The sequence below is a fragment of the Crocuta crocuta genome, unplaced genomic scaffold (genome assembly GCF_008692635.1).
Source record: "Crocuta crocuta isolate KB4526 unplaced genomic scaffold, BGI_CrCroc_1.0 scaffold184, whole genome shotgun sequence".
NCBI lineage: Eukaryota > Metazoa > Chordata > Mammalia > Carnivora > Hyaenidae > Crocuta > Crocuta crocuta.
Window position 1 is genome coordinate 1,991,685 of NW_027530006.1, and position 23,271 is coordinate 2,014,955.

General features: G+C 37.6%; 1 protein-coding gene and 1 pseudogene across 1 annotated transcript in view; both read right to left on the reverse strand.

The window, feature by feature from the left end:
- The window catches only part of GRM7 (glutamate metabotropic receptor 7), an 871,267-nt gene that overhangs the window by 260,476 nt on the left and 587,520 nt on the right, over positions 1-23,271 (reverse strand). Inside the window, exons 6-7 of the mRNA XM_077763719.1 lie at positions 14,917-15,117; positions 8,047-8,186 (exon numbers count right to left, since the gene is read on the reverse strand). Coding sequence (XP_077619845.1) covers positions 8,047-8,186; positions 14,917-15,117 — 341 coding nt within the window. The remainder of the gene's footprint in view (positions 1-8,046; positions 8,187-14,916; positions 15,118-23,271) is intronic.
- Positions 9,973-11,954, reverse strand: LOC144231310 (large ribosomal subunit protein eL30 pseudogene; annotated as a pseudogene).

Consider the following 23,271-nt stretch of genomic DNA (forward strand, 5'->3'; position numbering starts at 1 on the left):
GTTTTGACAACTTACATATATTTTTCTACCTGTCAACACTGCTTTGATTATGGCTATCATCTCATAATTCATGCAATACACTAAATTATCAGTGTGATTGGATTTGTAAAACATTTTTACTATTGCAGTTATGAAATAATAGAGTGATTAGTAGTTTTATATGTAAGTATATATAAGTATTGATGTTGGCATATATAATTTGATTAAACAATGATTTCTGCAATCAACTGTACTTTTTATATCTTCAGATGTCTGTGAGAGCCAAAATTCTAAGCACTGCGGAAGTTTCACTATTTAACAGAATCTCAACATTTAAAATTACATTTTGATCACCTTAATTTAATGAAATGTGAAAAGTTTTGCTTATTAAGAGTAGGTGAGTATTTTTTCTTTTCTGATCTGGGAGTATTTTTTTTTTAAGTATTTTTAAAATTGTTGATTGCTACAGTGAGATTGCAAGCAAAAAGTATCATACTCAAATGCCCTTGATTTATTGGTCATGGAAGCATCCAGAAAGCATTATAAATGGCTTCCCACAAGAGTTTCCTAGGGCTCAAAGACTGTAAGCTAGACTTGTTTCTTTCTACAAGTTGTGACTCCTCTTCACTAGCACTACTGCACTGTGGCCTCCAAAAATCTCCTTGTGGTTCCAGAGGGTCACATCCACTTTGGACAAGAGCTTCTTGATATCCCAGATTAGCCAGCAGGCATCACTAGATGCTTCATCCTGATTGGACAAGCTTAGTTTGGCACCCATCCTATTACAATGGCCTGGTTGGCTTAAGCTCAATCAGATCCCACCTTTGGCAAGTCTTAGAAATGTGGCAAACCATATGACTAAAAGGAAACTTGGGTACTCTTCCCATAAGGAGGAAGCATGGCTGCTTGCTGTAGGTAATGTCCATCATTCAATAGAGTTCCTATTCATTTTACATGGTTTTATGTATTAGCAAAAAAACCCCAAATGCCTACTGTGTGCCAGATACTTTGCTAGTAGGCATGTTAAAAAAATGACTAAAATTTGGGTTCTACCTTTAAGGAGCTTTCAATCTCTAGGTAGAAAGTAAGTTCAATGGGGAACATATCAGTTAAACAGCTAACAAGCCTCACATACCTGACAAGATCACTAAGTTGGACTATTTTACAGAATGGCAGACAATTGAGGTTCCAGAAAAGGTTAAGTAATATTCATTTGGAGGCTTTTCTGTAAGACAGTGCAATTCACTGCGGGAAGGTGCCTACTAAGAGTACTCATTATTCTTAAACCCTAATGAACATTTTAGTATTTTCAACAATTTCAGTTATTTGAAAATTTAACATTTTGGGCACATCTAATTTCCTACTCATTGCAAATATATGAAAGATGACAAAAATCACCTTTATTTCTAATGCGCATCACAAATGGAGAGTTCACTTCATATCGTACATTTAGAATTTTTAAAAGTATCTCCATTTCATTCTTATCTTTTTCCTGACATATTGCTGTATCTCCATTTTTAAATGATACTACATCATACATTGCGCAACATTATTTTTTTCCTTCTTCTTCTCTATCTGGGAACTACTACCTATCCTTCAAAGTTCAGCTCAAATATAAACCAAATGTAAATATACAGATTAGATTATGTAATATCTAAGCCCTTTAAATGTGGTATATTCATTACAGACCCTTCATCCTAGTCAGTGAACAGCAGGTGCAGGGCCTGTGCGTCCTTTATCCTAGCAGCTCCGTTAACTGTCATCCATCCTGACACACCACAGATGACCAATATCTATTTGCTGCACGATCCCTTTTCCTGCCTTTCCACCAGGCATCATGTTTTATGGAATCTCTGTGTAGCAGAATAAAAACCTGAGACAGTAAGGATTATTTCTGTGGAGTTTGCATTTGGGAGAGTAAATGGCTTTACTCTTTATGATTTCCTTCTGATGAATTCTTGTTAGTGCAGAAATATCCTAGTAGCAAACCATGTGATAGCCTGTTAGCCCACAGAGAAGACGGTCCAGGGCTACTCCTGTGAGCAGTATGGGTGCACGGCTGCTGTCCCTACCAGACAGCACGCTCTTAGGAACCTAACTTCCAGAGGATCAGATACAAAACAGTCTGCTCAATAGTTTCGGAATCTTAAAACTCCGATTTCTTGGTTCAGAAACTCATTTGCAATTACTGACCACAGAGAAAGCGCTCGTGAAAATTTCATTTGCTAGAAATGCTCTAACTGGGGATTGAAAGCATACCCCTGAGTCTTTGTAAATGAGAAGTATACTTGCCATTTGAAATGCTTTGTTTTGTTCCAATGACTGCAAGAAAAGAAAGCAAACCTACAAAACTAAGTTTGTCCAGTTACACTATTAAACAATTTTTAACTGAAATCAGAATCATTATAGCAAAAGGAACATTGGTAAGATACCAACCAATGGATGGGCTGCTTCTGCAATGGCCCTGGCTCTCCAGGCAGGGTGCAGGAGTGGCCTCTGAGTACTCTGCTCTATCTCCTCTTTTGTCTTTCCTTTGGGATTTAAATTCAACTTCATGATCTCCTAAGAATTCTATAAAAGGTGTCAACAGGGTAATGGCCTATCAAGGCTAGTTATCCTAGAAGCCATCCTAAATTGCACTAGCCCAGCCTCTCCTCATTTTGAAAATGGCCCTGTCCTGGCTCATTCATACCTTCAGGTGGCATGCAGGATCAAGCAGACACTACTGGATTCACCTGTGAACTCAGGTGTCCAGTCTGCTCTTTGGGACACACCACATTCAGCATGAAAAAATGGAGTAAGAAATATTCCCACCTATGGGTGTATCTTCCTGATCTAGCTCCCATTAACAAAAGAGTCAAAGTGTATGTTGACCCCAACTTCCAGGCTAATGAAATGGAGTATTTTAAGTTGGGTGCTACGTGGAGAAACTGGAATGGAGCTATACCATTTCCTGTGAGGTTTATGAGGCCTTGGATTCTTAGCTATTCCCTTTTTCTTTAATGGATTTAAATGTCATTTATAGGTTGACAACTAACTTCTGTTTTTGTTAAATAACTATAGACCAAAACTCTTTTCTGAGCTTCAGACTTATACCTAATTCATCTTGGCTCTTATACATTTAAGAACACTAACTTAGGATTCTCAATTTTACTCTCCTCCTGTCCCCCCTCCCCATCCCTGCTATACAGAGCAGCCTTCCTAATTTTATGTGGCTATCATCCACACAAGCCATTCAGGCTATAATTGTGGGGTTCACTCTGAATTCTTATTTTTCCTTCAATGCCAGAACTGAAGCCATTACTACTTTATGCTATTCTTTCTCTAATATATGTGTATGTAAGTATATACACACATGTATATTATATGCATTAGACACATGTGTTTCTACTCACTTCATTACACCTCCACTATCACTACACCCTCTAAGCCAGTGGATTTCAAAGTGCCACCAGCATTACACAGAGACTCTTAGGCAAACACTTCAGCCTTCTCCCACTCTGAGACCTGAATTTAGAGGCTACTTTTGGACAACAGGCTTGAACAATGGAAACTTGATGAAGGCAAAAGGGTCTACAGAGATCCCCTGGCTGAATATAGACAGGTCCATCAGGCAACCCAACACAAAATATCTAGAGGCCCTAAATGACCAATGGACTATTTACAACCAGGCACAGATATCCAAGGAGAAAAATTTCATACTTCTCCATACCTTCCCACCTTCCCCCTTTGAAAACAGCCCCCATTCATTGTATCCTTGAAAAATCTCTCCTTTGCTCTCCTGCCCACTGCTCCCTTGTGGTGTATCCAGTAAACTTCTAACTCCTTTGTTCTGCCTTGGGTGAATCATTTCACAATCCATGCCACTTGCTTCAACTCGATTCCTGCCCCATATTTCAGGGCCCCCATCCAATCAAGACAGACACCATATGAATCAAAAACTCTGGTTGTGGGCCCCAGCAATCTGTGTTTTCACAAAAGCTCCAGATGATCTTGCTGTATGCTAAAGTTTGAGAAGTCCTGCGCTAACTATCCTTTTCTAGCCCGACAGCTGAAATCGACTCTCAGTTGGTCTTCCTCTCCAACCTTGCCTCTTCTAATTCATTACCTTCCCAGCAGACAAAGTCATTTTTTATTCCTTAATTTGATCCACTCACTCCCTTGCTTAATACTTCTTAATGGCTTTTAAATGCACTCAGAATAAAATTTTAAAAATGTTTTAGCATAGCCTGCAAGTGACTTTATGCTGTGGGTCTTATCAATGGCTCTAACCTCTCCTACCCCTCTTCCTCCTCTCCCTTAGTCATGTCATTGCCATGTCAGACGCCTGACCTTCTTGGTGGGGATAACTCATACTCCTCACATTGTTAGCTTCTCATTTGGGAAGTCTTTCTCCACCTTCATTATTCTTCCTGCTTCATGCCTCTTCTCAAACTTTGGAATCTTCTCTGTTTCTTTATGTGTCATGTACCACCATCCTAGATCATCAATTTTATGAGAAAGGGGACCAAACCTCTTTTCTTCCCTATTGTGCACCTACCACATCTTGAAATGTTTATGTCATAGATGCATTAAAAACAAAAAAATGCATTAGAATTTTTTTTTTAAATGGGGTGCCTGGGTGGCTCAATTGGTTACGCATCTGACTTTGGCTCAGGTCATGATTTTGTAGTTCCTGAGTTCAACCTCTGCATTGGGCTCTGGGCTGACAGCTCAGAACCTGGAGCCTGTTTCAGATTCTGTGTCCCCTTGTCTCTCTGCCCCTTCCCCCCACCTCAAAAAAAAACATTAAATTTTTTTAAAACAAACAAAAAATGAAGAATGACTAGCCAAATACAATTCTTATGAAGGATAAAATACAAACCAAATAAAGAAAAATAAAATTGATATTGATGTTGGTTCTTAAAAATTGTGGGCTTAAGGGGCACTTGGGTGGCTCAGTTGATTAAACACCTGACTTCGTCTCAGGTCATGATCTTGCAGTTTGAGTTTAAGCCCCACCTCAGACTCTGTGCTGACAGTGTGGAGCCTGCTTCAGATTCTGTCTCCCTCTCCCTTTCTCTCTGTCTCTCTGTTTCTCTCTCAAATAAATAAATAAATATTAAGAAAAATAAAAATTGTGGGATTATGAATTCCCAGGTAAGGGCGCCTTGGTGGCTCAGTTGGTTCAGTGTCCAACTCTTGATTTTGGGTCAGGTCAGGATCCCAGGATCATGGGCTTGAGCCCTGCATTGGAACTCCTCATCATGGAGCCTGCTTGGAATACCCCCACCCTGTCTTCCACCCCTCTTTTCCTTTGCTCCCCTCTCCTACTCATGCTCTGTCTAAAAAAGAAAAAAAAAAAAGAATTCCCAGGTAATATCTGAAGTTGGTGAAGCACAGTTGGGATTCCTGTGTGCATGGACAAAACAGACAAATTATACATGACAGGAATTTAACATTGGTGCAGGGGGTTATGCTAGGAAAGATTAATGTACCTATACAATCTTGTCAGTCTTATAAGAAGCCCTGAGCACTTCATACGTGTACCATAGACCTTGATTCTCTACATTTATTTTGGCTCATTCATCTTTGTATGCTATAGGCAACACCCAATCAAAAAACACTTTGGGTATGTCAGCCACATTATGTTACCTTGATTCTGCTTTTGATTATTACCCCTTGAGTTTACCTGGTGAATTTGGTTTGTTTGTTTGTTTGTTTTGCTTTCATTTTCTCTTTTTGCTCTCAAGTTTAATACACTTTAAGTTCAGGATAATTTTAGGTTTTTCTTTGACTCTGGTACTCAGCACTCATCCCAGTTATGGCTGGCACTTGCTGTCTGGCTCTATCCATTCTTAGAGAATCATAGTCTTTTGGACTGAATCATTGTGTGAGCTCACTTGGATTGAAGATATCAGGAGAGGGAGAACTAGACAGGTACAAAGAGAGCTGGGTGGGGGCAACGTACAAATGAGGTAACTGCTCTGTGGTGGCTGCATCAACCTCCAGATCCCCCACTTAATGAACAATCCTTTCTTCTTAGAAACCCAAACTCCTCATCCCCATAACATTAATTCTGTGTTACACTCTCGAGAAGACTTACTCTCAGTTATTTTCAAACTGCCTTCTACAGGTGTATAATGATAAAAGGTATCAGCCTAATTTCGAGCTTTGTAAGAAGCATTAGAAAGGGTTTTCTGGGATAGGGCCTGTAATAGTTCATTTTTTTGTACATGGGGTACCCAACTATTTGGTTAAGCAGTATTCTAGGTGTGTCTGTGAGAGTGTTTCTGAATAAGATGAACATTTCAACTAGTAGAATGTGTAAAACAGGTTGCCTTCCCACTGTGGGTAGAGCTAAACAAATTTTAAAGCTGGAATACAACAAAACCACTAAGTAAGAAAGAACCTCCTCTGCCTATCTTCCTGTTGGGAAATAAGTCTTCCCCTGACATCACACTCAGACTGGAACTTACACCACTGGCTCTCCTGGGTCTCTGGGTTGTCAATTATACATCATGGGACTTCTCCTTCATAGCTGAGTGAGCCATTGTCTTATAGTTTATGTACCTATCATCTACCCTATTAGTTCCATTTCTCTAAAGAAACTAGAGTAATTCAGGAACCTTCGGGACAAAAGGAGATCATTGTTTGTATATACTATAACATTTATGAACCTGGGATATTCTACCCAAGTTGTAAGCTGTGCTCAATGTACCCAGCCAAAAGACCACTGCAGGAAGGGACCCCTTGAAGTGTAACACTATCCAGCACACCTTAACACAGTGGCCCTAGAACACTCTTACTTCTCCAACTTCTGTTGCCCTAGGTCCCCGGATCCTAAACACAAGCTGGGGCCCAGCCTATTTAAGGGGCGGGGGGAAGCGTAGGATGCATGGTATGCTGAGTTCCAGCTGTTTGACCCAGCCAGGATGGAGGTATCCTGGGTCATGTTCTTTGCTCCCTGTGAAGACTGGTATATTTATTTAAGTAAAAAATAATTTCAAGCAGGGCATTCAAATAGTATTCAGCACACCACAAATGTTGAACCTGATATATTAAGAAAAAATTTTTAAAAATTAAATAGCCAGAAATCTGTTAGCTAACATTGAGGCAGGCACATTCCAAACAGAACATCAACAACATCACCAGAACATAAATGATAATCAGACAAAGCCACTCAGTGGTGAGGGTGGAACAGGACAAAAACAAGGCCACTCCACAACTGGGTCTGAAACTAGAGAGAAACAAGGGTACTCTGCAAACACAAAAATATCATCTCCCTTTTCTAGCTCTCTAAAGTGCCTACCATTTCTTTGTTAGTAACAACTCTTGCTTAGCCTTGATCTTCCCATGCTCAACACAAACATCACCAAGACACAAACATCACTTGGTGTAAAATCACCAAGTTGTGTCTATTTCCTTAGAGGATCCAAATCAAAACTTTTGTTTCCTTAAACCTCCTTTAAATCACTGACTTCAGCCCCAAACACATAATAAATGACATCTGAATTCTTTCATATTTAAGAAGTTTTGCTGACAGTAACTTCTCTTTATTTAGTTAAAGAAACCTAACTGTGTTTGACTACAGATGAGTTCCTGATGGCTCTGGCTGGTGAACTTTGACACAAATTTGCACAAGGAAGCAGCTGCTTTATTCAAGGTCATGTTTGACATAAAGAGGAAGAGGTTATGGCAACTAACAATGCAATTACTCAGAGAATCTCAGTACAAATCAAAGTGACTCACTGAAATCCTTTAAAAACTACATCATCAGATGAAGAAGAAAGGAAGGAAAGAAAGAAAACCTGACCAAGAAGAGGTCAGGCTAAATGAAATCATTCATGTAACTGCTGAGTATAATGCACAGCATAAATTCAAAACACATTTCTATCTTCATAATCCTCATCATGATCATTCTTCTCTTACTATGGATTATCAGTCGTGGAAGGTGATTGTAACAGGATGCATGCTCACTTGTATATGCACACAAACATAGAAGCAAGAAATGTTTGCCTAATTTAGCATATTCGAAATCTGTCCTTTCATCACATAAGCAAAGGAAGAGGAACAATTAATACTCACATTGAGCTGAAGTTCATCTGTCCACTGTCCAATCAGACGGTAACCAGGGTTGGTGGTGTTTGTGGTCTGGTACTGAAAGATGTCGTAACGCCCAGGTGCATCCCCATTCTTGTTAAACATTACTGGTGTGCCTGCACTACCTGAGGAAGACAAAAAATGACAGATACCATAAACAAGATTCCTTCTACCTCTTATGCCTCAGGTGATGTCCTAGAGACCTGCTGATGAGCAAAGTAACTAGGAGATAACTCCATTGTTTAATAGCCCCCCTAAACAGGCAATGGGCACATCATCACTATGGTCTATGGATTCTTATTATAGAGAGTGGGAAGGTGACTAGACTCCCCTTTTGAAAAGTTCTGTTTCTTTGTATTTCTCAGTATTTTACACTAATCTGTCCCCCTTGTGAAGAAAATTAAATGTGTTATTTTCCAGGGACAATCTTAACTTCTTTATTATTTTAGTTTCCACCTAATATTTGATTGTGGTTAGTAAAGAACCAATTCAAAAATGATTAATAGATTTTTAAAAGAAAATCTAAGAGAATTAAAACAAGCAAACAAGGAAAAAAGTTTACTTAAGTATGTGCTTGAATATTAATTGTATTTAAACATATTTGTTGATTATTTCTAATTTATATGATAATGAGTCTAAAATGCTTAGCAATATACCTGGAAAGTGTTTAATAAATACTGTTTTGTTCCTCAATATCCTATGCGGGTCTTACTTCTTTAAAATGTGGGTTGTGATCCCAGAAGAAGTTGAGATCCCAGAAAGGCAGGCAGCCCTCATAAACTAGAGAAAGCAAGGAAACAGATTCTTCCCCACAGCCTGTAGAAGGAACTTTCACATTAACTAAAGCCCAGTGAGACCTGTGACAGACTCTCAAATTACAGAACTAGAAGATCATAAATTTATGTTGTTTAAGCCACTAAGTACATGTTAATTTTAAGGTAACAATAGAAAACAAAGAGCTGGAGGACACAGAATGCCAAACTTCTTAATTTTTTCTTAAATAATTTATTGTCAAGTTGGTTTCCATATAACATTCAGTGCTCATCCCAACAAGTGCCCTCCTCCATGCCCATCACCTCCCTTCCCCTCTCCCCCACTCCCATCGGCCTTCAGTTTGTTCTCAGCATTCAAGAGTCTCTCATGGTTTGCCTCTCTCCTTCTCCCCAATTATTTTTTCCTCCTCCATGGTTCTCTGTTTAGTTTCTCTTGTGCCACTTATAAGTGAAAACATATAGTATCTGTCCTTCTCTGCCTGATTTATTTCGCTCAGCATAACACCCTCGAATTCCATCCATGTTGCTACAAATGGCCAGATTTCATTCTTTCTCATTGCCATGTAGTATTCCATTGTATAGATAAACCATATCTTCTTGATCCATTCATCAGTTGATGGATATCGAGGCTCTTTCCATGATTTGGCTATTGTTGAAAGTGCTGCTGTGAACATTGGGGTACATGTGCCCCTATGCATCAGCACTACTGTATCCTTTGGGTAAATTTCTAGTAGTGCTATTGCTGGGTCCTAGGGGAGTTCTACTGTTAATTTTATGAGGAACCTCCACACTGTTTTCCAGAGCAGCTACACCAGTTTACATTCCCACCAACAGTGTAGGAGGGTGCCCATTTCTTCACATCCTCACCNGTGGGTGTCTTCTTTGGAGAAATGTCTATTCATGTCTTCTACCCATTTCTTCACTGGGTTGTTTGTTTTTCAGGTGTGGAGTTTGGTGAGTTCCTTATAGATTTTGGAAACTAGCCCTTTATCCGATATGTCATTTGTAACTATCTTTTCCCATTCCATCGGCTGCCTATTAGTTTTATTGATTGTGGGAATCATTTTTTATTGTTTTTATTGTCCTTGTTTCTAAAACAAATTCTGGCTGGTTTTATTAAAGAAAACATTTGTGCCATCTACTTTTCACCAATCTGTTTTGGCATGCTTCTAATGATAGCAGAATCACCTGGATCAATGATAGCCAATGTGCAGACTCTGTAGTACTTCCACATGCTGTGCACAACTCAATATTATTGCCACTGTAGCGATGGACACCATTTTTGGCTAACACGGCATAGTACTCTATTTCAGATGTCCTCAAGCCTTGGCAGTTGCTGGTGAAGATGAACAGTTTTGCTTTGCCATGTCAGATCATTTCCAGAGTCTACTTGTACCCCAGCATGTACTTTCCACTTTTCATAATGAGTCAGTGACTAAGTTGATCAACTCCAATGACTTTTTCATCTTCTTCATAGGCACCACCTTCCTGCCTTAGATGCAGGACAGCCTTGATGAAGAGCAGCCACCAAGTTGGTCGGGAGCGAGAAGGGAAAGGCTTCCATTTTTTATCATTATTTGCCCATATCTCAAGACCATAACACCTGTCTTCAGGTATTCTGACTGTATTTTAATGCAGCGAAGCTGTCTCTCCTAACTGGTATCTTATTTGAATTTCTTTATCAGTGATATTATCCACCAAAGAGTAAACTAGAGCCCATTTTGATGATATACACTGATGTATGAATAACATTGCTTTAGTGCTACCAAATTGAGTCAATGGGTGCATTCTGTGTGGCCAAGGGCACTATTTCAATTTATTTCTCCTACGTTTTATCTGAACACTGTTCCCAGGTCCCACAAAAACACCCAATTTTATCACAACAGAAAGCTCTTAAGCCTTCTCTCTATGCTAATCAACATAAGCTCTTCCAGTATAGAGGGGACACACACACACACACACACACACACACACACACACACAGAGAACATCCATAACAAAAACAGCTTTTTAATACTAGCATTCCACTTTCAGTGAGTTCTAAGCATAAGGAGAAGAAATGAAATCTGGATTCCACATGTTATTAGCAAGAAAATGAGAATCCTATCATTTTGCAGGAAGATATTAATATTCATATGCTCACCTTTCTTTTCTTCCACATTGGATACTAGAATTCATGTTGTGCTTTGTGGTGATTCTACAGCTTCTATTCATTAAATACTATGACTTGAGCTTTTCGTAGTCTTTGAGAGGAGAGAGCAAGAATATTGGGGGCCTGGGGCTCCAAAGGATCTCTAGCTCACCAGCTAAATATTCATCAAAATGAGACACACAGCCTAATCTTTCTCACTTCTTACAATCTTTGTTAGGAGAAATGATTCTTGTCATGCCCTTTCCATTCTCATTAAAGTTCATGCTTTAAAAAAATTAAGGCAGAAGAGCTGAACACTTTATCTAAGTGATGACTTGTAATAGTATATTGTGTGGCTTTGACCTTTTTCATGGATTCTATAATGCAACTGAGCTTATTACATCCAGGATTTTTTCCCCACAGCTTCTTTTTAACAGCATCCCTGAACTTCTTGAAAGAGAATAAAGGGGATTGTGTTCAATGAAGACTATATTTTTAAAAAAAATAAAAGATCAAAGAAGTCCAGAGAAGAGAAAGAAAGTTATCAAAAGAGAAGTGATCACCTGCAGAAATGTCTACAGGTATCAGGGTCAGAACCCAAGTGCATGATAGTGAAGGATACAGGGCCACTTGACAAGCTGGGATATTGAGAGGAAACTGGATGACAGAATGTATTTGTTTTCTTCCTCCTCTAGGGGATCTAGATTTCCCAGATGACAAAAGAGTCCTTTGCATCAAGGTATTTAGAACTTTTCTCTCATTTTACCACCCCTACACAGATTCCAGAAATGCTGCATTGATTTGTGTTTAATTATCTACTGCTGCTCAACAAACCTCCCTAAAAATTAGTGCTCAAAATAATGATGACCTGTATTTTGAAATTTGAGTAGGGCTCAGCAGGGACATCACCTCTCTGGTCCACTTAATTCAGAAGGGGCAGCTTGAAGCTCACATGCCTGATAATTGATGTTGGCTGTCAGCTGGGACATCAGCTGGGACTATGGCTGGAATACCCTCATATGGCCTGTTTGAGTTCTTGGCTTCCTCCCAAAATGGTAGCTGTTTTTGTAATACCAATGTCTCAAGAGTACCAGGGAGTACTTATGACTTTTATGCCTTACAAGTTACATAGTGTTGCTTCTGTATTAGTCAGAGGCTTACTCAGATGCAAGGGGAGGAAACCTAGACCTTGTCTGTCAAGGAAGGAAAGCTAACTTCATTTTTCAAATCCAAAAAGCAAAAAACACAGGAGATGTGTCTTCCTTATAAAATATACCCCCCACACATCTAATTTGTTCTTTGGAAACTAACAAATTTAGATACAGACACACTTCACATTAACTACTTCACTATTATAGTAATTCTGTAAGATTATGCATGTGAGATAACAAATTTGTTAAATTTGTATCTACAATAGTGACATCTAGCTGGATGGGCCAACACAGACATAACTCAGTCAAATTTAGGCTCAGGTCATTGCATTCATTTGGAATACAGGAAAAAAATGGCTGTAAATGATCAAGACAAAATTAGTCATCTTTTCTCTTACTGAATACAAGAAGACTAAGTACTTGGTGAACCTGTAACAGTACTTTTAGAGCATTTTTTTTTTTTTTGCTTCATAAAACGATGCTTTGGTAAATATGAAGTTTAGAGTTATTCAATTGTACTCTACTGGTCTGGAACAAAACTCCCAGGAGTACAAGAAACTTTATACTAAAGTAACCTAACAGCACAATTAAGCTTATTGAAATCAAGAAAAATCAAAATCCCCCCTAAAACATTGCAAAAAAAGGCCTCCATTCTAAGATGGCAGCATGGATGATACAGTAAACCCTTCTCAGAAACAAAAAATTGTAGTCAAGGAAGCAGGCTGCGGAGTTAGACGCCCAGGTACCAAGTGGGTAGCATCATCACTACATATATAACTTTGAACATCATGATTCTTAATTTCTTTATGAATCACTTTCCTTATCTATTAAAAAATAAGGAAAACAACAGAATCTAAATAATTTTGTGCTTCAGGTATTAAATAATCCAGCCCAAGTGGAGTACTTAGCACAGGCTCTGTAACACAGTAATCATTTGATAAACATAAGCACTGTGTCCATTCAGAAGCTCAGCAACTGTGGCTCATCAGTGGAAAATATCATCTTGACCAAATGAGTTTACAGACATTACCTGGAAGAAAAGTCAGGGCAAATTCACCAAGGACATTTGCAAAATCAAAATTTTTTTTTTGTGACTAGGGTAAGAATGGCCATGCTATTGGTATATACAAATAAGATGTGACTACTAGGCATTGTCCTTTTTACCAGGGTGTCATTGCTACTAACCTCTCAGTAGACAGAACTAGCCAGCACAGGTGTGTATACATATATAATGTAAACAAACCTATTTCTGTGTCTACCTATCTGCATGCATATTAAAAGCTATGAGTTTATTCAGATATCTCCTATCCAAGCACAACACAACAAGGTTCCTTCCAGTTTTCTTTCATTCTTTCTACAGAAACTTTTTTCTCTGACAATAAGAAACCTGGCTCTCATTATCCACAAATTACTCCATTATTCTCTGAGTCTTCTTACATACACAACTGATTTTCATAATTGTGAACCCACAGTTTACTAGCTATTGTACAATAATTGTGTACCATTATGTTTGTCTTTGGTTTTATCGTATATAGTCAAATATTGTCTTCCAACACTACTTGTGCTCATTTTATATCCTCAAACCCCTCACTGTGGCTACATTGCTCATTTATAATATATTTACAAATTACTGTCTGTATTGAATTTTGTGTATTTTGTGTATTACTGCCTGTATTGAATTTACACCTATGTGATGGCTAATTTTATGTGTCACCTTAACTAGGGATGCCCAGAAAGCTGGTTAAACATTATTTCCAGGTTTGTCTGTGAGGGTACACTTGAAAATAGTTGATATTTGAACTGGTGAACTGAATAAAGCAGACGGCTGTCCTCAAGGTTGGGGTTGGGGGGGGGCATCATCGAGTCTCTTGAGAGACTGACTAGAACCAAAAGACAGATAAAGGGCCAATTCACTGTCTCTCCTTGAGCTGAGCAGGCACATTCTTCAGCCCTCAGCCCTGGTGCTCCCGGTTGTCTAGCTTTTGGACTCAGATCGGGAATTACATCATAGGCCCTCTGATTCTTAAGGGTTTACACTTTGACTGAATTACAACACCAGCCTCCCTGATTGTGCAGCTTGCATACGGAAGATAGTGGGCCTTCCCTGTCTCTGTAACTGTGTGAGCCCATTCCTATAAATTAGTCCCTTCTATGTATCTATACAGAGGTCCTACTATTCCGTCTCTGGAGAACTCTGACTAATGCAGCCTGCATTCAGGGTTATTTTAATTATTTGTTTAGTTTTTGATAAGTGAAGTTGTTTAGTTTTTAGTTTAATAAGTGAAGTTGTTTAGTTTTTGATAAGTGACATGTTGTAAGACTCAAGACTATATGATCAGAGAAGTAGTATTTCTCCTTCAGGTCTTCTACCCTCTTTTCGCACTTTCCTACCCATCTCTACCTACCTCTTTTAGGTAACCAATTAATTTCTAACAGAGTTTTATACTCTGAGAAATCGAGGAATCTGGGAAGTGGTTATAGGAACTTATAATCATTACTTCAATTGACCTGGACTCATTTCCTTTCCTCTTTCCCCTCCCACTCTGACTAAGATTTACCAAAAAAGATTTTTGGTGTGTGCACCTATCTCTCTATTTTGAGAAAAGGAAGATAAATCTTAACTCCAAATATATATATATTCTTTCATTCATTCACTTATTCATTGTTCAGATATTGATTCAAATATTTTAAGTCATATAATCAAACAGGTCTTAAGAGTAAATATTTTAACTACATAACTTAGGAAACACAGAATGCCCACAGTTAGAATTCCCCAAATCATGGATATTTGGAGACTCACCATTGAAATTAACATTGCGGATATACTTCAACAACTTCTTTCCCCCAGCTTGCTCCATCTCCGGACAGACCCCTCGATAGTCAGCACAGAGATCCTTGTTCATATGATGAAGGGCGTGAGCCATTGCATAAACCGCATCAATCACAAACTGAACTTTACCCTCCTGTTCATAGTTGGAATCTTTTCCAATTCTCTCCTGTCCTGCACATTAAAACAGGAAACACGCACACAGAAAGATTGGTGTTGAGTAAAGCATCTAAATTTGCATTTACTTTCAACTATGCTTAAGCAAACAATCGTTTGGAGAATATAATAGTGCAAACTACATATCCACATTTAGCCACCATATTAAGTTGTTTTGATAGTGTTTGGCATTTGACTTGGTAGCCCATTACACTAACCTTTCTGATGTATTAGACAAACTTGTGAAGCACACTCCAAAAGATCACAATGACAGCTTTTTGTAGTAAGCCAACATACTGCTCAAAATATAGTGAGTCCATAGAACAAAGAGATTGTTCAGATTAGAGACTGGGATACCATATTCAAATCTTCAAAGCTCACTCACTCTAGAGAGGTTACAGATCCAAAGGAAAATGATAGAAAATAAACTAAACTCCATACCTGAACTTCTATATATCCACTCCACCTTTTGTCTGACTCAATGGTTGGCAACTAAGGTGCTCAGGTTAGAAACCATGTCATTTTTGTATTTCCTTTTTGTGTTTTCTGTGTTTCCTTTTTTACTCTCCACCCTCACATTTACTTAATGAGGAGCCAAGCTCTATCAATCCTATCTCTGTAATGCTGAACTGTTGCAGCCACACTAACAATGCCCCATTTATGCCCTTCCATCTTCATCAGGATGCAATGCTAGATGCCTCCCTTCATCTGGTCATTACTCCATATCCATCTTTCCAAATAACAGAGCTTATTACCTCACCCTCTTGCTGAGAATTCCTCCATGTTCTTCACTGCCTACAAAATAAAGTCCAAATTCTTTCCCCTGACAAAGGAGAGTGTCCATCACTTTGCTCCCACCTGCCTAATAAGAAGAAGAACTGGCATTAAGTGCCCTTCACTGTATTGGAAACTTTTCACACATTATTTTTATTTCATTCTTACTTTGGGAGTTATATATTATTTATCCTCAATCTGCAGATAGAAAAGGTCAGCTTTGTATAGATTAAGTAGGTAGAATGATTATGATAGCTCAGGTTTGTCCAACCCCAAAGTCCACTACACCGTTTCGCTACATTGGCCCTACAAAACCATTTCCCTATAATTTTGTTTTTGTTGTTCCAGATAGATATGGCACTCTATTTTTATGAATACACCCCATCTCTAATGTTAAGTTATATGCTTATGCTCTTTATTTTTCCAGAAACATCTTTCCTTCTTGCTTTCACTCATCACAACTTAATTCCCTCTCCATGACACATTAAATGGTTGCCTATACTTAGTTTTTCAATCACATTTAAAGATTTTCATGACATATAGTAGCACTATATTTTAATGTTCTACTAGCTTCCTAGATTTTTTCATTTCCTTTTCCCTTATGCTGCTAGCAGCAAACACAGCATTTAGTATTTAATAGTTTCTAAATAATACCTGTATTAAATTATGCATTCATTAAGTACATGATACCAGGAACTCTTTTTAGACCTCTTGATCCTTTAGAAAGAATAATAATTGTCCACAGATTGCATTTCACTTTCACAGCAATATTTCCCAAATTGTTTTCCATGGCACATTTCTACAGTGAAAAAAACAATAGGAATTCTACAACCCTATCCTCTCCCCTGCAAAATCAAAGGTTCCTCAAAGACATTCCATTACTTATTTTTAGATTTTTTTCTTACTGACTTTTCCAAAGCATTTAGTGTTATGAGAACAATTATAATCTACAAGAAGAAATTTTACAATTTCCCAAATTTGCCTAAGTTTGTATTTTTCCTTTTCAAAGCACATATTAATATCTCATAGGAAAGACACTTTTGTGTTATATACATTATTTCATTTAAATACCAAGCATTCTCATGTTGTTACCTGTCATTGGATCTAGGCTTTCCAGTGTGTGTAATGTTTTTTGTTAGGTTTATTTATTTATTTGGGGAGGGAGTAGGGGAGGGAGGGAGGGAACAGCCAGGGGAAGGGGCAGAAAGAGAGAGGAAGAGAGAGAGAGAATCCCAAGCAGGTTCCATACTGTCAGTGCAGAGTCTGAAGTAGGCCTCAAACACAGGATCAAATCACCAACTGTGAGATCAAATGAGCCACAATCAAGAGTCAAGATACTTAACTGACTGAGCCAACCAAATGCTCCAGGATTTTTCAGTTTTGAGGCAGACAAAATTGATCATAAATCCATACTGCTACTTCCAACTGAAATTCAGGACTACAGAGTTCTTTTTAATTAACCTTGGCACTCTTATACTTCTACTTCCTTCCTTTTATGAGAAAAATATTGGTTCTTAATGATATAATTCTGATGACTTGTTTTATTCCATAATATAGATCATGTCTTAGTATTCTTGTCTACCACTCTAAAAATTATAGTATACGAACAGCCTTCTGAAAATAGATTTTCAATTTTTTGCCTATTTTGGTGATAGATTCTAAGAGTGACTCCTTAATTAAAGGGTACATTCATAGGTATCTTTTGTTAAATATGGACACATCTCCCTCTGGAGTGAGATTGCACTAATCTGCTCTCCTACTAACAGAGAGTGAGAGTGTTCATTTCCCTAACCAATTCACCAAAGTATACTGTTGAACTTGATTTTGTCAATCAGTTACGTGAGAAACACCTTCATGGTCTATTTTTATTTTTATCTTTCTTAGCATAGGGGAGGTTGAACATCTTTGCATATGATTCAGAGGCATTGCATTTTTGCCTGTAAACTGTTTATAATTTAGCCAGCTTTTATAAGAACTTTTCCTTGTCTGTTTTTAAAAGCTTTTTATTAGAAATATTAAATCTGTGAGTTTAAGTTGTAAATGTTATTCCCAGTTGCTCATTTTTCACTTACTTTTTAAAATTTTTTTAAAATGTTTATTCTTGGTGAGAGACAGACAGAACATTAGTGGAGGAGAAACAGAAAGAGGGAGACACAGAATCTGAAACTGGCTCCAGGTTCTGAGCAGTCAGCACAGAGTCACTTGTGGGGCTCAAACTTGGGAGCGGTGAGATCATGACCTGAGCTGAAGTCAGATGCTCAACTGACTGAGCCACCCAGGTGCCCTTCATTTACTTTTTTACATCCAATTTTTGAAATAAAATTTCTGTGCATATAACATTTTTTTCTAAAAACATTTTTTTTTTAATTCTTAACTTCTGGATTTTGAATTCCCACTCTCAGAGTAGAGAAGATTCCACCCATGTTTTCTTCTAGTGTTTTCTTCTAGTTGTATAATTTTGGTTGTAAAAATTAGGTATTTGATCCATTTGGAATGTATTCTGGTGTACAGGATGAGGAATAAATCAAAATGTTATATTTTTCCATATAGCTTTTGAGTTAAAACATACAAGAATTCATCTTCTGCCATAGATTTGAAGTGCGGCCTTTGTTATATCCTAAATTTCCATATGTAATTAGGTCTATTTCTGGATTTAAAAAATCTGTTTCATTGCTTGGTTTGTCTATTCAGGCACCCATGCTAGAGTTCCAATTATTAAAGGTAACATTTTAATAACTGGTAGAGTTACCACATTCGTCCCCATAATTACTCATTTCTTTAAAAATTTCCTGGTTATTTTTGTTTACTTATTCAAATGAACTTTATTAATCACTTATATATATCTTGAGAAAAAAAAACTTGATGGTACATTTGTTGGGCTTATGCTGTATTCATAAATAACCAGAACAGAAATCTTTATGGATGTTAGTCTCCTTACCTGTTTCTTTCCTCTTTCACTTCCTTCACTGTTCAAGTATTTCTCAAAACAAAGACTTTGAGTGTTTCTTGAAAGTTAGTTTAGGCATTTCATTTATTTTTGCTATTATAAATACAGTTTTCCTTGCTATGAATTTCTCATTGGTTTTTGGTTATGTATGTAAAAGCTCTTCTTTGTTTGGTTGTGGTTTTATTAGTTTTCAACACTGTATCATGAAACATTTAAAACATAGTGCAAAGTTGAAAGTACTTTAGAGCGAACCCACCAACTAGATTCTTACATTAACATTTTACAATACTTATTTTACAAGGCAATTCATTTTCTCATATTAGTTTTATAACCTACTACTTTACAAATTTGTTATTTTTTATAGTACTTTAAAAAAGGCCACTGTGAAGGCATTATGACCACTATAAAATATATACTATGGAGTAGGTTCAGACTAATAATTCAGGAGATCACTTTCTATGCTGCATTCATAGAGACATTTATTCCAGAAGGAATACCTAGAAAATAATTGCTATATTTTAAATAGTATAATTTATGGAACACTGTAGGCTTTATGCTTCTCTTGCAGAGTCACCATGTATGTTAGCTTATTAAAGGCTCTCAGAAGACTTAAAAGGCAAGTCTGTCTTTGGGGCTATCAGGACTTGAAAAATGTAATCTTATATCAAGAGAATCAGAAATGGCAAGTTCATTTAAAAAAAGAAGGTTAACTTTATTTTGCCGAGGCTCACAAACACAACTGTTTGCCAACTTTCTCCCCTCCTTTACTTGAAATCTGGTTGTCTTCAGATATTGGTACCACGTGTGTGTGTGTGTGTGTGTGTGTGTGTGTGTGTGTGTGTGTGAAAGAGGGGGAGGGGGAGGGAGAAAAGGGGAAGGAAAGAGAAATATAATCTGAACCTTGTTTGGGCCTCATGGAGTCAATCCTGATTTGTCTAAGCCAATCCAATTTCCTCTACAAGGGCTGAGTTAGAACAGGCAGGGGACACAATTCTAGCCAACAAGATGTAAGCAGAGTTTGGTGGGAAATTCCTGAGATAGTTTACTTGTTCTTATAAATAAATATACTCAGTTTTATCAAAATCAGACCCCAAGATATACCTTGTAATTACTCTGGTCACTTTGTGCTCCTCTGGTTATTATGCTGCAAATAAATGACCGCATAAAAATGTGCTATGTATATAAAACTATAAAGTTGTGAGTTAGCCAAACCTGAAATACCCGTACATTTTTCCACGTGATATATTAATTTTCCATTTAACTAATGTTTAATATTCATTAATTCCCATGTTTTTATGAATGTTACACTTCTCATTCATGTACCACTTTATAATACCCTCGGAGCGCCTTGGTAGCTTAGTTGGTTAAGAGATCGACTTCTGCTTAGGTCATGAAATCATTTTTTGTGGGTTCGAGCCCCCTATGGGGCTCTGTGCTGACAGATCAGAGCCCGGAGCCTGCTTCAGATTCTGTGTCTCCCTCTCTCTCTGCCCTCCCCCACTCACACACTCTTTCTCTTTCTCTCAAAAATAAATCAACATAGGGGCGCCTGGGTGGCTTAGTCGGTTAAGCGACTTTCGCTTAGGTCATGATCTCGTGGTTTGTGGGTTCGAGCCCCGCGTCGGGCTCTGTGCTGACTGCCAGCTCAGAGCCTGGAGCCTGTTTCAGTCTGTGACTCCCTCTCTCTCTGACCCTCCCCTGCTCACGCTGTCTCTCTCTCTCTCTCTCCTAGAAATAAATAAAACATTTAAAAAAAAATAAATCAACATTAAGAAATAATAATACCATAAAATTAACCATCCCCTTACTCCCCCAAAAAACCATGAAATGAAGTTTTAAGAAATACTTTTAACACAGATTGAATTAGAGGGAAATAAGAATATTTTCTTCTTGGGGCGCCTGGGTGGCTTAGTCGGTTAAGCGTCCGACTTTCGCTTAGGTCATGATNAAAAAATAATATTTTTTTTAATATTTAAAATAATTTTTATGCTTATTCATTTCTGAAAGAGATTGAGACAGAGCATGAATCAGGGAGGGACAGAGAGAAAGGGAGACATAGAATCTGAAGCAGGTTTCAGGCTCTGAGCTGTCAGCACAGAGTCCGATGCAGGGCTCGAACCCACAAACTATGAAATCATGACATGAGCTGAGGTCAGAGGCTTAACCGACTGAGCTACCCAGGCACCACTGAACACTTCCAATCAACTATCAGTTAACAGCCCATTCTCTCCATCTTTCTGATTAACTGACATACTGTCATATACTGTCATATTCTTTTCTTGGATGAAGTTCATCCTTTTCAGCATATTTCCCCAGGAAAGGGTCTGAGGTTTAGATAAGTGAGGAAAACTCTGCAGCACTATCTTTCACTTCTCCAGCAGACAAAGAAGACTATTTTTTTTTTAAAGTCTTGTGATTTTCTGGAAATGGATAAATTCCTAGAAACAAAATCTTCATAAATGGTCTCAGACAGAAATAGAAAACCTGAGGAGACCAGTATTGAAATTAAAGCAGTAATTAAAAAACTACAAAACTACAAAAAAAACTACAAAAAAAATGAAAGTCCAGAACCAGGTGGCTTCATAGGGGAATTCCACCAAACATTAAAGAAAAGTTAATACTAAGGTTAATAACTGTTTTTAAACTATTCCAAAAAAAAAATGAATAGGAAGGAAAGATTACAAATACATTCTAGGAGGTTAGCATTACCCTGAGGGAGAAAACAGATTAAAACATCCCATCCCCCCAAAAATAAAACTATAGGCCAGTATCTTTGATAGACATAGATACAAAAATTCTCAACAAAATATTAACCACATTCAACAATTCATTAAAAGGATCATTGACCATAATCAAGTATGATTAAATTTTGGGATACAAAATGGTTCAATACTCAAAAACCAATCAATGTGACATACCTCATCAACAAAATAAAGGATAAAAGTCACATGATCATCTCAGTAGATGCAGCAAAAGCATCTGACAAAATTCAACATCTGTTTATAATAAAAACTCTCCACATACTTCCATGTAGTAAAGGCCCTGTATGAAAAACCCATAGTTAGCCACATACTCCACAGTGAAAAACTGAGAGCTTTTAGTCTAATATCAGAAACAAGACAAGGATATCCACTTTCACCACTTTTCATTCAACATGGTACTGGAAGTCCTACCCACAGAAATCAGACAAGTAAATGAAATATAAAGTGTGCATATGGGTAAAGATGATATTTAACTGTCACTATTTGAAGATGACATGATATTACATATAGAAAACCCTAAAGACTCCATAAAAGAAAAAAACTATCAGGGACACCTGGGTGGCCTAGTTAAGTTTTTTTTTTTTAATAAAATGTATTTATTTTGAGAGAGAACAAGAGCAAGAAGGAGAGAGCGCACACACATGCATGAGAAAACACTTGTACATGGGGGAGGGAAGGAGAGAGAATCCCAAGCAGACTGTGTACTCTGGGACTCAAACTTATGAACCATGAGATCATGATCTGAGCCAAAATCAAGATGCTTAACCCACTGAGCCACCCCGGTGCCCCAAGCCTCTAAATCTTGATTTTCGCTCAGGTCATGACCTTACAAATTTGTGACAATGAGCCCTGTTTGAGGCTTGGTGAAGTGTGGAGCCTGCTTGTGATTCTCTCCTCTCCCTCCACTCCCTCTGCCCTCAAAATAAATAAATAAACTTAAAAAACAAACTATTAGAAATAAAGATGAATTAACTAAAGATGCAGGATACAAAATTAATGGTGAGAAATTGGTAGCATTTTTATACACCAAAAATGAAGTAATAGAAAAAGAAATCAACAATCCCATCTACAATTGCACCAAAAAGAATAAAATACCTAGGAATAAATGTAACCAAACAGGTTAAAGACCTGTACTCCAAAAACCGTGATGAAAAAAACTGAAGAAAAAAGATGGTCCATGTTCATGACTTGGAAGAATATTGTCACAATATCCTTATTGCCTAAAGAAATCTATAGATTTAATGTAATCCTTATCATAATACCAACAGAATTTTTCACAGAAATAGAAGTAGTAGTACTAAAATTTGTAAGGAACCACATTTTGTGGAGATATCAAAATTCCAGCTTTCAAGATATACTATAAAGTTGTAGTAATCAGAACAGGATGGTATTCGCCCCAAAACAGGTACATAGATCAACAGGACAGAGAACCCAGAAATAAATGCATGCCAATTTATATGGCCAATTAACCTATGATGAGGGAGGCAAGAATATACAATGGGGAAAAGGCACTATCTTCAATAAATGGTGCTGGAAAAACTGGACAGGCACATGCAAAAGAATGAAACAGGACCATTTTCTTATACCATGTTTAAAATTAACTCAAATGGATGAAACAGCTAAATATGAGACCTGAGATCATAAAAATCCTAGAAGAAAACAGAGGCAGTAATTTCTCTGACATGGGCC